This window comes from Chanodichthys erythropterus, chromosome 16, assembly GCF_024489055.1.
Source record: "Chanodichthys erythropterus isolate Z2021 chromosome 16, ASM2448905v1, whole genome shotgun sequence".
Lineage (NCBI taxonomy): Eukaryota > Metazoa > Chordata > Actinopteri > Cypriniformes > Xenocyprididae > Chanodichthys > Chanodichthys erythropterus.
This window is the reverse complement of record NC_090236.1, coordinates 9276717-9293396: the sequence shown is the minus strand read 5'-3', so window position 1 is coordinate 9293396 and position 16680 is coordinate 9276717. Positions and strand designations below refer to the sequence as shown.

The 16680-nt window shown below is 36.0% G+C and overlaps 1 protein-coding gene across 1 annotated transcript; it reads right to left on the bottom strand.

Moving 5' to 3' along the window:
• Positions 1–228: 228 nt before the first annotated feature.
• Positions 229–16518, bottom strand: stap2a (signal transducing adaptor family member 2a). The gene is made up of 11 exons (XM_067362782.1): positions 16384–16518; positions 14168–14239; positions 12509–12628; positions 10590–10646; positions 7550–7701; positions 6738–6869; positions 3562–3631; positions 3374–3476; positions 3191–3286; positions 609–740; positions 229–365 (listed from the first exon to the last, which is right to left on the bottom strand). The coding sequence occupies exons 1-11, from the start codon at positions 16483–16485 to the stop codon at positions 310–312; spliced, it is 1092 nt and encodes a 363-aa protein (XP_067218883.1). The 5' UTR covers positions 16486–16518; the 3' UTR covers positions 229–309.
• Positions 16519–16680: the final 162 nt, after the last annotated feature.

Here is a 16680-nt window from a genome sequence, read left to right as displayed (position 1 = left end):
AAACCTGAGTGTAAATGTCTTGAGAGAGAAATAATATGATATTGGCTCAGATTTTTCCTTTTTCATTTTCTATAATCTCAAAGGAGCTCACAACAATGTGTGACGGCCTTATCATGAGGCAGGACAAGCTGGTGGACCTCGGCTCTCGTGTTATTAATAAAGTCAAATAAAGTGTCATTGTTTAAGTCACACTGAGGGAAGAGTGTCGATTACAGGGAGTCCTTGTTCCTTCAACAGGACATCAGTCTTTATTGGAAGGCACTGGAAGAATGAGACAGCGAAGGGTGGGCAGGAACGAGGAGGAGAAAATCACTCTTGACTGGTCCGTCTCTTCTCCAGCTTCTGTTTGAGCTCGTCTGTGAGGCCTGATGGGAAGAGAACTTCCTAGTCATATTGTATATTAAATATCCAGACATATTGTAACCCTCATGTTCTGTTAAGATTGATTTTACTTTCTGTATGATTGGAGCCCCAGAGAATCTAATGCACATCGAAAAAATAGTATTCACTACAGTTCAAAAGTTTAAGGTCTATGTATAAGGTCAAGGTCAAGTATAAATGTTTTGAAAAGAGTTTTGGAGCTGTTAAAAAGGGCCTTGGGCTCTTACTCTGAGAGAGAGGTGAGGGAGACAGAACCAGTCTTCTCATGGAGTTGGATGGAGAGCCAGACGGGGAAAAGGATCTTGGTGAGGAACTGGGAGATCTTGTCTGCGACCGCAGGGACCATCTGTCTGTACCTACTGAACACACACACAAACACACTCGCTTAGTCTGGAGTGAAAAAAGACTGAGTGTACTGTATATTGATCTGGATAAAAGCACATAGACGTATGACCATTATGTACAGTCCTACATCTAGTGAGCCAGCATGTTCTCAAACTTCTCACAGTGTTATGTAATTCCAAGCAGCCACAAATTGCACAAACACACAGATTGAGACTTGTTTCATACTTTTGCAACAAGAGTCACTATAGCATCCAAGTTCATCTGTTCCTGCATGTTGTTTGGCAGGAAAATTAAAACTGACAAAACAGATGTTATGTATATACATAACATACATATATACAGTCAAACCAAAAATTAATCAGACACATAGAACATTTCATTTATTAATCACAGTTTATTCCATATAGTTTAAAAAAAGGTAATAAAATATGACAAGATCTCAGAGTTAAACGGTGTCAGAAAAAATTATCTTAATTACGTCAGATAACACTTAAGCAAAACATGGTCAGGTCAAAGTGTAATAATTTTTGGTTCCACATTTTTATCAATTTTACTGGTAGTCTAGACTGGGTAAACCCAGTCTGATCTGCCGGCGATTTGATTTCGCCCGACAACTCAGTCTGGAAACCCGTACATTCATTTCTACTGCTTCTGTTACACTTTTGCGGGAACCAATCACAGACTGTCTTATCCACCTTGCTCGCTATTGGCGGGTATAACACGATGACGATAGAGAAGTGGCGGCAAGAACGACCGTCAATCCAATTCCTTTTAAAGGGATAGTTAACCCAAAAATGAAAATTTGATGTTTATCTGCTTACCCCCAGTGCATCCAAGATGTAGGTGACTTTTTTTCTTCAGTTGAACGCAAATTATGATTTTTAACTGCAACCGCTGCCGTCTGTCAGTCAAATAATAGCAGTAGATGGGAACTTCATCTATAAGAGTGAATAAATCTTGCTTAGACAAATCAAAATTAAACCCTGCGGCTCGTGACGACACATTGATGTCTTAAGACACGAAACGATCGGTTTGTGCGAGAAACCGAACAGTATTTATATAATTTTTTACCTCTAATACACCAATGTCCAACTTCGTTCAGCTTCCTGTTAGTGCGGTCAAAAAACGCGTTCTGTTGACAGAAGTGATGTCTCGCCCATATACTTCAATGAGCGCGAGACATCACTTCCGTTGTCAGAGCGCGATCAGACCTCACTAGCCGGAAGCTGAACGAAGTTGGACATAGTGGTGTATTAGAGGTAAAAAATTATATAAATACTGTTCGGTTTCTCACACAAACCGATCGTTTCGTGTCTTAGGACATCAATGTGCCGTCACGAGCCGCAGGGTTTCATTTGGATTTGTCTATGGAAGTTTTTTCAACTCTTATTGCTCAAGTTCCCAATCACTGCTATTATTTGATTGACAGACGGCAGCGGTTGCAGTTAAAAATCATAATTTGCGTTCGACTGAAGAAAAAAAAAGTCATCTACATCTTGGATGCACTGGGGGTAAGCAGATAAACATTAAATTTTCATTTTTGGGTGAACTATCCCTTTAACCTCTCGACGATGCTGAATGACTTCTTTAGTTTAGCAAACAAATCGCTCGAGTGGGTGTAAATACCACTCACTTTCATGTTTTTTTTTGCACAACCTGCAAATATCGCTCGATGCCATTGCTGCTTCTGCAAACCGCTGATCAATGCTACAAATCAATACAAACTAAACCTGTCTGGAGTTTTCATGTCGCTCTGCAAAGTATGTCACCCGGATCGTTAATCTGATTGGTTGAAGGACTATCCAATTGCGTGAATCATGCTCGTTGATCACACCTCTTGTGCAGTAGAAAATACATACAGACTCCCCAGACCAATGTTCAATTTTAAATTAGTAATTTTTAAATAGTAAAAAAAATGTCTGAACAATTTTTGGTTTGACACATATTATATATATAAAGCTAATGTTTTATGTGTTTTGATGCATAACACTTCATCTTTAATAACATGAGATTTTGTCCAAATGACAGAAAATAACTGAGTGGCTACATAGCTACAGTAAACTTTATAACCTTTATAAGTTGATGAAAACATTATGCGATGCACTTACTGCCTCAGATGCAGTCATTCTAATGAAGGACAAAACATGTATGTCCTAAATTCTCACAAATCTGCTGGTCAAAAACCTTCTAACTCCATTTGAGCTTGGTTTTGCTAAAATGTTAATAATGACTCATGCAAGTGTCTGAGCACATATAAAGCTACAATATCAACTTTGAATCAACTTTGAAAACCTGTTTTTTCCATTTCCTGAAAAGTGTTTTTGGAGAAACAAGGATTTGGAATGACAGCCAAGTTATGAAGATGGAGCAAACTTGATTTATTTTGTGCTGTCTATATCCTTTATATAAAGAAATAGCAGCAGATGTGGTTGTGTGAAGTTGTAGAGCATGAGATGTGCGGTACCTTGTTTAGGGGGCAGTGATGGAGCTCGAGAGAGAGGTCCAGTGGGAGCACAGTGCAGGGTTCGCTCTCCATTCTCATCGTTGGATGACACAAATGCTACAGGGAAAGGAAATTCACATGCTGAGTTCAGTACAAACTAAGTGCCATTTTATGGCCAAATTGAACACTGAGTTTGTGACATACTGATGTTCTCCTCATAAGGCTCTTCTAATATGAAGGGCTGAAGAGTCCCGGCTGTTTTCTCCACGAGTGCATTGATGACATCATGCAGTGTGGGACAGGGAATCTGGAGGAAGAGACCGAAAATAAGAGGAGTGAGATTTCCACAAGGTTGATGTTTTCCCTTTATTAGGAAAGTCATTTTCACATACTGGGTTTTCCACGTCGATGATGTAACCACCCTGCTGCTTCTGTGTCACTCTGTAATGCCTGAACACCGATCTGAAAAAGAAAACACTACGGCTCAGTTCTAAATCCACTTCAATCCTATTAGGCCATTTAGGCCATCCAGTGGTGTTATTGTTAACTGACACTACAAATTAAACTATTAAAAGTCATTTTTGTTATTTGAAAAAGGCTGAAATAAAATAAAACAAATAATTAAATGAAAACCTTTTTTTTCCCCTTTTGCCTTGGCAACTAACTGAAATAAAACAAGCTGAAGTACTAAAATGATTAAAACTGAAATATAATTAAATATAAATAGAATTTTTTTTTTAAGTAATAAGAATGACAAAAGCACCTAACAAAATTACTAAAACTAAAATGAAAGCTGAAAAAAAAAAAAAAGCTAATTGTCAATATTATTAAATATTATATTAGTAAATAAATGATACTAAAGTAACAGTGATCCAGTGTCACAGGCTACATTAATCCGGATACATTTAAAAACGGTGTTTTCATTTCAAAACACTCTGTTCACACTATATTTTTCCAGAAGTTTCACATCCACACTGAAATGTCGGAACAGGCTAAATTCACCTTACTGCGCATGCGGAAACTGATGCAGACAGAACAGACATGCTCATGCTATTCTTCTGGCAGAATAACTTAATTTAGCAAAATATCTCCCCATTCACTGATGCGTCCAGGTCGCACTCAGCCACCATTATATGTTTGGTCTAAAACGCAACTGCTCATGTTTTGCCGCAGGAAAGCAATTGCAACTATTATTTTGTGAATTGCAAGTATTTTTTTGCGCAAGTATTTTTCACCGCACCTTCAAACAAGTCCAAATGAGGTGTGCAGACAAAGATATCCAAATGTGTATCTTATCAAAAGAGTCTGCACACTCCAAGGATGAAAAAACATCTGACGCGAGACAAAAAACAAAAGTTTACTGAAAACATTTACTTTTTCAGTAAAGTTTTGTTTTTTGTCTCGCATCTGACGTTTTTTCATCCTTGGTGGAGTGTGCGGACTCTTTTGACATGATACACTATTTAGCAACAGTGGGAAAATGAATAGCACATAACAGACATGATAGCGGTACATATCTACCGGTACCTCCATTTTCACAGTCCACACTACGTTTTCAAAAAGCTCCATTTTCACAGGACAAAAATGCTTCTCAGTGTGGATGGAAGATCAAAATGTAAAGAAAAAAATGTGTTTTCAATCGAAAACGTATTTGGACAAGACCATAGTTAATGAATCCAGTGCATTTGAGTGGAATTCCAGTGATTTTCAAAATGGCCTTATATAAGCACATAAAATCCAGTGAAATCCAGTAATGACATCAAAATAAATAAACCAAGGGAAAATTCAGTCATAATGTCCATTTATGAGTTCATAATGGAATTCAGCAGTTGTCATAATGTCCCTTTATAATGACATAATAGAATCCAGTAAAATGTGATGATGTTCACATTTTGATGTGAACTTTTTCCACTGATATCTGAGCATACTTTGTATATTTCCAGTCTCCTGTGCGCTACATTTCATGAGCACTATTTGTGTAGTGTGTAGAGATGCTGTCTATAAATAGCCTCTAATAAGTCACTTATGAGGTTCCATTTAGTTTAGGATGCTACTTTATAAGTCAGCTGCCTATGTAGATATATTTCTAAGTTTTAGAACAGAGCTTAAAACAAGTGTATTTTTGGAGGTTAAAGGTATTCTCTCAACGATAAATGAAAACAGAAATAATACTGAGAGAGAGAGAGTTATGTATCAGTGTTTTTACTAGGGGTGTAACGATTCACTCGTTTTCTCGATGCATCGATTACAAATCCTGCCGATGCATATGCATCGATCTTGAAACGTTTTTTTTGAATCTGAAATATAGTGATTCAGTGGTTTAAAATATATAAACATTAAATTACTACATGTGCGAATTGGAGACGTTGTGCACCATCATTCGCCCTCACAGCTCTCCTTCACAGACACGCGCGGCTGCACTTTACCGCCTTTCACTGGATTGCGCTCGCGCTCAGTCCGTAGCCCACGTTTGAGCTCTCCTCAGGACGACCACTGCTGTTCACATGAGCATATGACAGTTCTCTAGTCTATTAAGACAGCAATAGTCCTGAGTCAAACTGCTCAAGCCATTGATAAAGCTGCCAAGTCATTGCGCGGTCACTACTGTTGAAATAAAACGCTTTTATTGCGTGGAAAAGTCGGAAATGGTTCATTGACATTACCTGAGCAGTTTCAAGGCACGCATTTTTTGCATGGACGGAGCAAACACATAATGTAAGTGTCTAAATGCATATACGCACAGTTCAATGAATGATAAATGAAATTATGAACTTAATGTCATTAAACTGAATGTGCGAGGAAAATATACTACACTGAAATAACTACACCATTAACACCACTGAAAAAGAGCGCGCGGTTTATCAATCAGATGCGCGTTAAAGTTGCGTTCGTTACTATAGCAACAGTAGAAACCCTGCGCGCTTTCTTTCAGAATCACCATAAGGAAAATGTTCCATATAAAGAGAACAATGATGGCTTTTATAACTATTCCGTGAAGAAAAGTTAGTTTAAGATTAGTTGGAAAGGGCATGATAGTCTCTCCATGTAAGCATTAGTATTTTTAATGTACCTGGAACAGTTTGATAAGGTCGTGTAGCCTTTAACTATCCTCCACTATATTTAACATGAACTAGGACTAAAAATACTTTTAAAGCCCTTTTAAAGTTTTGGCTTATGTCAATTTCCTAAAATGCCAATTTTTATAGGCTGTTAAAATAAAGTTTTGTAGCATCATTGAGAACTAACATGAACTAACATTTACAATGGACAAAAGTTTTTTTTTGTTTGTTTGTGTGTTTTTGCCCTTACTCTCTGACCGCTGTGACGCTGTGTAATTCACACCCTGATTAAGACACGTTGAGGGAAGTGTTTCAATATCCCTATAAATGCATATTAAAATGCAGAATCGAATCGAATTAATCGAATCGTATCTAGTTTTAATGTGAATCGTCTCTAATCGAATCAGTCTGAATTTGCTAAAATCGTTCTTGAATCGAACCAAACACCTATGAAACGTGAATCGAATTGAATCGCTGTCTACCCAAAGATTCACAGCCCTAGTTTTTACCCATTCAGGTCTTGTCGTGTGGTGACAGCGAGTGAAGATCCGTCCCGTCCCGGTCTGAGAAGCATGTTCCCACAGTCCGGATGTCTTTCTAACAGCACCTCCGCTTCAGTTCGAGACACAGGCCTGAAGCACCTGCCAAATAACATAAACAAGCACAACTACATGAACATACTTGTCTCAAGCATCCACTAAGATTATTCACATCCGGTAAATAAGTAGAAGATTTTGGTAAAGGTTTGTCCTTTTAAGCCAATTCCTGTCAACAATAACACGTGTAAAATGTCTAGAATAGGCTAAAAATAAAGTAAAGGTTTTGTAATGAATAATAAGAACTGAAACCTTAGTAAGGAGTGTCACTTTTAACAAGAACATGTTAACGGCAGTAGCAAATACAATCTGGCAACGGATGAGAAGTTACACATCAACTACATCGTATATACCTCATAAAACATACAACTTCAGAAATAATCCAAATAATGATATAAAACACTGTCTAAACACTAAAACATCACATTAACTGGAGTTTGGCTGCATTTTGTAGTTCTGAGAAATGCCATGTAAAATAAGAATCGCACAGAAGGGATCGTTTTTATTGTTTATTTTTATTGCCGGCTAGGACACAGCATAAATCCATGAAATTTTTGCCTGTTTTTATCACGTAGGCAAACCTCGTTTAGAAAAGTAGCAGCTCTACTCCCATTAGAGCAATAGTAATAGTGATGTTTTAGAAATGGATAAACATGCAGATGCTCAAGAATGTCATCTATGACCCTTCTCCACAAACACACTCGCTCAGATAAACAGATACTCACGCAGGTATTTCTCCCACCAGCGGGAGCGAGAGAGGGGATGAGGGGGCTCTGGAAGACGACCGGGCCTTTCGACGCATTTTTTCTTTCTCCACGACTTCCTTCAGCATGTGCAGCTGCCCGGGCAGGAGGGTGAGTGTGGTGGGCACAGCCAGCTGGAATCAAACACAAAGCATATGTCATTCTAATCTGCACAGTTAAATATACTGGACATAGTGATGGTTTATGCGCAGGGACTCTGATCTCTTTATCTATGAAAATATGTAAGCAGCATCACTAAAGAAACGAGTGGGAGGTGTTTCAGTTGCGTTGATCGGCCAGTGGATATGATGGTGATAAATACTTGTTATAACACCAGTCATGGAACATTGGCTTTATTGCGTGTCTAAAGTCCAGCTAAAACTGGGTGTGTTCACACTTGTAGTCCAGTTCTCTTAGGTATTTTGTTCTGGATCAAAAACAAAAGTGATACATTTAGTCCTGGTTCACTTAGCGTTCACGCTGTCATTTTTAACATAGAAGCTAAAGAGGCGAAACAAAAACAAAACGCGTTTATGATGTATATTTTACTTACTGAACATCCAAAAATGTGCTGTGTGCCTTTTCAGGGGTCTCCATCAGCTTGTTCAATTCAAATGATTCAAATGAATCACAATAACAGAGCAATCACACCAGAGTTCATTTCAATCAAACCAAACCGGCCAAGTGTGAACACACCCGTAATTACAAAACAGATTATATACAATGACATTCTGAAAAACATTTGAGCTATTAAAGGATTCGTTCACATTAGAATTAAAATGTCCTGATAATTTACTCACCTCCATGTCATCCAAGATGTTTATGTCTTTCTTTTTTCAGTCGAAATTAAATTAAGGGGTCCCACTTTATATTATATTAGGTGGCCTAAACTAATATGCACTTTCATATTGAATTGCAAAACACTTTTGCTGCTATTGAGGTGGGATACAGGTTTAAGGGTGGGTTAAGGTGTAAGGGATGGATCAACAGTGTAATTATAAATGTAATTACAGAAATTAATTACAGCTGTAATTACATGCAGGTATTTTTAAAATATATATATATAAGTACAATATAAAAACATGTATGTACACAATAAGTGAACTGTATCAAATTATTAGTTTAAATGTAAGTACATATTAGTTAAGGCCACCTAATATAAAGTGGGACCAATTAAGTTTTTTGAGGAAAACATTCTAGGACTTTTCTCCATATAGTGGACTTCAACAGTTACCAACAGATTGAAGGTCCAAATGTCAGTTTCAGTGCAGCTTTAAAGGGTTCTACATGATCCCAGATGAGGAATAAGGGTTTTGTCTAGCGAAGCGATTGGTTATTTTCTAAAAATAATTAAAAAATTAAATTATATACATTTTAACTACAAATGCTCATGAGCATTTGTGGTTAAAAAGTAAATGTTTTCTTTTTAGAAAATGACTGATCATTTCGCTAGATAAGACCCTTATTCCTCAGCTGGGATTGTGTAGTGTCCTTTGAAGCTTAATCTTAACTGTAATTTGGACTTTTAACCCGTTGGTAACTGTTGAAGTCCACTATATGGAGAAAAATCCTGGAATGTTTTCCTCAAAACCTTAATTTCTTTTCTAAGACATCTTGGATAACATTGGGGTGAGTAAATTACCAGGAAATTTTAAGTCTGAAGTGAACTAATCCTTAAAGACAATTCTTTCAATATTAATTTGAACAAATCTAATAATAGAGCATAAAATTAAAATAAAAATAATCTAAAATCTCGATTTTCCTTAAAAGCTTTTCTTACATCTACTGATTCTATTATATGTCTAAAGTTTAGTTAATTACTAAACACATATTGCAATGATAAAAGCAGAGTGAAAGAACACTATATCAAGACAACTGATATTTGGCCATTTCTAGATTATCGCCTTCATCTGATAACAGTGTCCAACTATCTGCTTAACAGAACGTTTTGTCTTGTATCAATTGCAAGTCGACCAACAGCAGTGTCAATAAATAGTGCAATTGAACTATCAGTTGGATTTTCTATTCTCAGATATTTAAGTGAATTTTGTATAAATATTATGTAAACAATCATTTAAATATGTGCACATGCTATTTGATGTCATACAATTTTCAGAATTGCTATTATTAGATATAAACTACCATTTAAAAGTTTGATGTCAGTACAATTTTTAAATGTTTTTGAAAGTCTCTTAGTCTCACCAAGGCTGCATTTACAGAATTTAACCAAAATATATATTTTAAAACAAAAAACAGTAATATTGTGTTATAATAGTAATAATATTATTACCATTTCAAAATGACTGTTTTGTTTCTGAATATATGCTAAAATGTAATTTATTCCTGTGATGTAAAGCATCATTACTCCAGTCTTCAGTGTCACATGATCCTTCAGAAATCATTCTAACATGCTGATTTGCTTCCCAAGAAACATTTCTTATTATTATCAGTGTTGAAAACAGTTTTGATGATTAATATTTTTGTGGAAACATTGATGCATTTTTTCACATTTTTGTAACATTAAAAATGTTTGTCACTTTTGATCAGTTGAATGCATCCTAGAAGTATTAATTTCTTACTTTCTTTAAAAAAAACAAAAACAAACAGACTTGTAAACGGTAGTGTATGTCAAAATAACAAAATAACATCAGATATTCAGCCATTAAAAAAAAGCCATAATGGTAAACCAAATCCTTCCCAAACAGAAAGAAATCACAGTATCGGCTGCATTCTGGGAAACTGGTCATAAAACTCTGCAGTTCAAAGGTCTCAGATCTGATTAACCTACTCAGAACAACAATATTATTCAAGACTGTGCTAACTCTGACCGAAATTCATTGTTCTGCAGCAGGAGCTGTAAGTGTTTATTGACATGCACACAAAAAAAAAAAAAAACCCACTAATGCCAAGCCAGCATTTACAGTTTTTATTGTAAGGACATAAACTTATCTGTGAAACTGTAAAAAAAAATATATGATAACTTCTGTAAAAAAAAAAAAAATATTCATTTGATTGAACTCACATCTACAACAGAGTAGAGAAAACCTTTCCACAGCTCACGTGCTTCGAGATTTGGTGCCTGTGAGGAAAGAGAGAGAGAGATATTGGTATTAATTATATTATTAACTATAATTCAATGCAAATATATACGTAGTTACACTACTGCATTACATTACAGTCATACAGTATCTCACAGCCAATGAGATCTCCATTACACCTATTGATTATTCAATGTGACTTACAAAACACAGTTGATTCATCCATACATCATTTAAAATATATAAATAAATCAAACATTTTCTCAGATAGGGTGCATTAAATTGATCAAAAGACAAAAAGATTTCTATTTCAATTAAATGCTAGAGACTTCTTTAAAAATGTTTTTAAAAATATTACTGACCCCAAACTTCTGAACGGGTGTTTGTTTTTACAGTTTGTACATTAGTATTTGTGAATTAAGTTCTCACAGAACATTTATTTATGCATTTCTTTGAAGTATGAATGGGCTGCTCATGCAGTTTGTAAGTGGAAGTATCAAAGTACAGTGATAGTCAATGTCGGGGAAAGTGTTTTTGTGCATTTTTCTGTTGGTAATCTCTATACAATCTCTCTGATTCCGAATGCAGAATAAACCAAGAGTTTCCTGAGCAAGGACTACAGTATTTCTAAAGGCTGATAGTGATCCTACTCTGTACAGTAAGTGCTGTTTAGCCTTGACCTGACCATAATATGCCCTGGAGCTGTCTAGTAGTGTTATTATTGGCATCAGATGTGCTGAGCATAAACAGGAATACAATAATGGCCAGTGAAACCAAAACTCTCTATAGCGTGACAAAGGTAAATTCTGTATGGAGAAGTTTGTGAAGAGTGAAAAACCCACATTTGCTCATGATGGGATTGAGTTTGGAGCGTGATTGTCTGATAGACAGTCCAAGCATTCAAATTGGAGCTTATCGTTTCAAGAAAGAGCTGTTCTGACTCCTTTACACATTTTATAAGCTCTTAATGAGTTCTCAGCTGGTAAAAATACCATCATATGTAGGCAGATACAACGAGCACATTTAGCATAACAGCATTGTTTTGGATGTTCGGTTCCTGTTGCAAAATCATAAAAGCAGTTTTATTGTTTTGCATCTTTAGCTTTGGTATTAAAAATGAAAGTGTGAATGCTTAGCGAAATTAGGACTCTTTTTTTTTTTTTTTTTAACCAAGAGAACCGAACTACAAGTTTTGGGGAAAGTTACTTTCAAAAGTAATTCATTCAAATATAGCGTTACTCCCTAAAAAGTAACTAATTGTGTTACTTAGTTACTTTTTATGGAAAGTAATGCTTTACTTTAGTAAGTAACTTGCGTAACTTATTTGAAAAAGTAACTCAGATATTTTGTTGTAAATTTAAAGAGAATAAGTCTTGGAGCATGTGCATAAACCTTGTGCGCTATATACAAACTTTAGTAAAGCTTAGAAATAAAGTAGCTGATAAGCTCAGTAGCTTCTGCAGCACAAACACAAGCATGTAGTCCGCTATTGTTGTTGTTGATACGTGATGTAGCGGTGTCGAGAGGTGAGGGGATGACATCATCGTTTCACAAAATATACGGATTGGCTGTACACACGAAAACGCAAGGGTGTAGTTTTCGGATTTATCCATTCTGGGACCCGGTTTAAAAAAAAAAAAAAAAAAAAAGCGGTTTCAGGCTCCCAAAACGCTGGATGCGTCTGCCCGAAATGCCAATACAGTACAACATTTTTTACAGCTAAACTCATCTCCCAGTGGACGGGCTCCTAGTTACTTCAAAAAAGTAATCTGATACATAACTTGGATTACTTGTAATGCATTAACCCCAACACTGTCTTGTGAGCGGTCTGTGGGTGTGAGGCCGAGATTAAGAGCTTTAGGGGAGTGAGATGTGTGTGTACTGACAGACATTTGATACTCACAGTGAGTTTGATTTCTCCATCCTTCATGCGGAGGTTCAATCTGGCTGCTTCCAGATTCCGATCACGACTTGGGTCATCGATCAGAGACACAAACCCACTCAGATCCAACTTCTCTACATACTATTTAGAAAACACACACATGCAGAGCGACATTTAAAGGAACAATTCACACAAAAATGACTTTTTCAAACCTGACTGACTTCTGTGAAACATAAAACAATTATTTTAAATATTATTACTTATATTATTATTTATATATCATCTTTATTTTATTATTTAGATTATAAAAAAAATAAAAATAAATGTGACCCTGGACCACAAAACCAGTCATAAGGGTCAATTTTCTTAAATTGAGATTTATACATCATCTGAAAGCTGAATAAATGAGCTTTCCATTGATGTATGGTTTGTTATAGGACAATATTTGACCGAGATACAACTATTTGAAAATCCTAAATCTGAGGGTGCAAAAAAATCTAAATATTGAAAAAAAAATCACCTTTAAAATTGTCCAAATGAAGTCCTTAGCATTGCATATCCACTCACTAAAATACATTTTAATATCCTAATGATTTTTGACATGAAAGAAAAATCTATAATTTTGACCCATACAAAGTATTGTTGGCTATTGCTACAAATATACCAGTTATGACTGGTTTTGTGGTCCAGGCTCACAAATAATCAATAATAAATACTATTTTACTGTAAAATAAAAACAAGTATTTAACAATAATAATTAGTTTTAACAGAACAACAGTAAAATTGCAATACTAATATTTATGGCTGGCTTTATTTCTTTGCTTTCAAATGTTAAACTATAAAGCTTTCATTTTGGAGGAAGTTATTTTAAAAACATAGAAATTTCTTTCACATGGGCAATAAATAAATAAAAAATAATTAATATAAATATGGAAGAAAAAAAAAAATCACATCCCTGCTTCTGAAGCCATAAGACAGCTTTGTATGCATCCATCTGTGAGGAACACACCCAAATTTAGTCATTGCTCACTGGAAAAGAGCAGCTTGGACATTGTGCCAAACATCTCATTTTGTGTTTCCCAGATTAATGATATACATGTTTGGAATGGTACGAAGGTGAGTAAATGATAATATATTCGCTTTGAGGTGAACTATCCTAACTCAGAACAACACACCAAAATCAAGAAATGATACCTTCAAAGGTACTTAAAGGCGTCTACCAAAAGTATATGTGATCAGTGGATGATGGCATAAATTTGAGGTTGTTCTTCACACAAAGAATAAACACTTTATAAGTCGAGTTCATGATCACATTCCATGAACATCTATGTAAATAACTTCCCACACAGTGTGATTCTTCAGCAAACTTTGCATGTCACTTTCTCTTTTTTCCCTCTAGTTTAACCTTCTCATCTCTGGCAGTTTCTAGAGTTTGAAACTGCTATCTTAATGGGTTCAGAGCAAAAATCAATACTGAAACCACAATTAAGTAGAGTCTGATAAAACACGTCTGACTCTTTGCCATCTGCTCTCTTACGGCTGAGTGCGCTTACGGAGATGATAAGGTTACGATGGACTTTAGACTTGAAGGGGATTTACAGAAAACGTCTCTCCTAATGCTCCACAGTTTGATAGAGGATACATCTGAATGGGTAGCAAACCCCTGAATGTGCCACTTACGTTTGTGTCCTTAGAGTTGTTGAAGAAGTAGAGTGTGTTTCCACATAAACAGGTCCATAAACGTCGAGCTACCTGCATCGAGAGAAAACAAAAGCAATATTTTCATATCTAGTCCTTTAAGTAAACAAGAGATCTGCATGTTATAATTCAATATGCATAATAGTTACACTCTGTTGTACTGCATATAAAGACATGACACTAAATCATATCTCTGGACTCAGGATGGTTAAAATTCTATTCAACATAATGTTGATGTGGTAATGCTCTGACAGTGCAGCAAATGGCAGTCATCCCTGCATAGATTACCGCTCTTCTGTCTAATTCTCTGCTGTCTGACTCAATCCTGATGTCAGTGGCAGCTCATGGCTCCCCAGGGCACGGATTTCACACACACACACACACACACACACACACACACACACACACGCCGGCCCGGAGCACAGCTGTCCTAAATCTGAGACCCACCCCCCTACACTCCCCCGCCACACACTGTGCACCTGAACCCCACTGAATATTCCCTGCTGAATATACAATTTGGGACTAATTTGTGTATGTGGCCCTCTTTGTCACCTTTTTACTTTGGATACTATTTTAGTTTAGCACTAATGTAATATATTTTAGTTTAACACTAAAATATTTTATTTGTCTGTACACATACACACTCTTGCACAGTATATGTGTGTGAATCTATCTATCTATCTATCTATCTATCTATCTATCTATCTATCTATCTATCTATCTATCTATCTATCTATCTATCTATCTATCTATCTATCTATCTATCTATCTATCTATCTATCTATCTGACCCTGGATCACAAAACCAGTCATAAGTCACACGGGTATATTTGTAGCAATAGGCAACAATACATTGTATGGGTCAAAATTATGGATTTTTCTTTTATGCCAAAAAATCATTAGGATATTAAGTAAAGATCATGTTCCATGAAGATATTTTAAAATGTCCTACCATAAATATCAAAAAAAATATTTGTGTGAGTGGATATGCATTGCTAAGGACTTCATATGGGCAACTTTATAGGCAATTTTCTCAATATTTTTATTTTTTTGCACCCTCAGATTCCAGATTTCAAATAGTTGTATCTCTATTATTTACACAAAAAATCTCTCTCTCTCTCTCTCTCTCTCTCTCTCTCTCTCTCTATTATATAATATATATATATATATATATATATATATATATATATATATATATATATATATATATATATATATATATATATTATACACACAAAATTTCATGTATATGAAATGTTATATAATAATTCTATATTTTTAATATAACAATTACTCATTTTTTTTACGTATTTATGTAATTACATAAATGTTACGTAATATATATGAAATATCGAGCAATGGAAAAATGATAATAATTGCATCTAGAAAGCATATTTTTATAGATGATATAAAGCTGATATATCTATAGAGTGCAAATAAGTAAAATAAATCACTGAAAATAAACAAAACACTTATTTTGTACAATATTTACTCAGTTTACTAAAATTGTGCACTATGCATTGACAATAAGGTTGCTTTGTAAAGGATTTCTAATCTGCAGTATGTATTAACCAGATTAACTTTAGTGTCTCAAAGTTGCATGAAAACAGAATCCTCAAATGTGCAGTGTGGGAGTCATGCACCACTCGAAGACTCTCAAAAGACTGGAATGTTCAGTAATCTGTAATATTAAATGTCAATTGCCCTCATTGACTGTCTGCAGCAGACAACAGTGAACTCCGTTATAAACGTAACGTGATAGACGCGTTCTGCAGTAAGACATGATAGTGTCTGGGAATGAATGCTCGGTATGTATCATATTAAATCACACATTTCAGACTGCATGTGGTCCGCATTAAGGTGTGTCCACTATCAGAGCAGCTGCCGAGAATTTAAAGCACCCAACAGGCAAAATAAGAGCTCAAATGAGTTATGACATTTATAGAGCTGTCAGTCAGCGCCATAACGCATGACAACACAGCAACGTCAGCTCGTATATACATTTGTGTTAGAATTAAAATGCAGAATCAACATTTGAGTAGTGACTTGGCAAACTGATAATATTAAGACAGCTTATCCATCAAACCTCGCCCATATCCACACAATACGCGCGTGAAGCATGTGCCATGCGTCTCATATGCCGCTGCGCGCGATGATATGATCAAATAAAGTGTCTGACATGTCATAATGGTCGCTCACCTTCTCTTTCGCTCCTCTTTTCTCCAGGTATCCCTCGTAATAACAGGGCGGCAGCTGCGCTTTCAGGCTCCCGGTGCGGGGGTTCGCGGGCGCTGCCGCCATGACTGGAGCAGCTCAGCCCGGTACTGACAGACATACACACACTCTCACACACACACACACACAACACACAGTAGCGGGACAAAGAGCCGCTGGATGATGTTACTGCCCGGGAATCGACACGCCTTCTTTGGGTGAGAGATGGATGGCACTTGATATGCGTGATTAATCTCGTCACTGACACGCATTCAGGGGCAC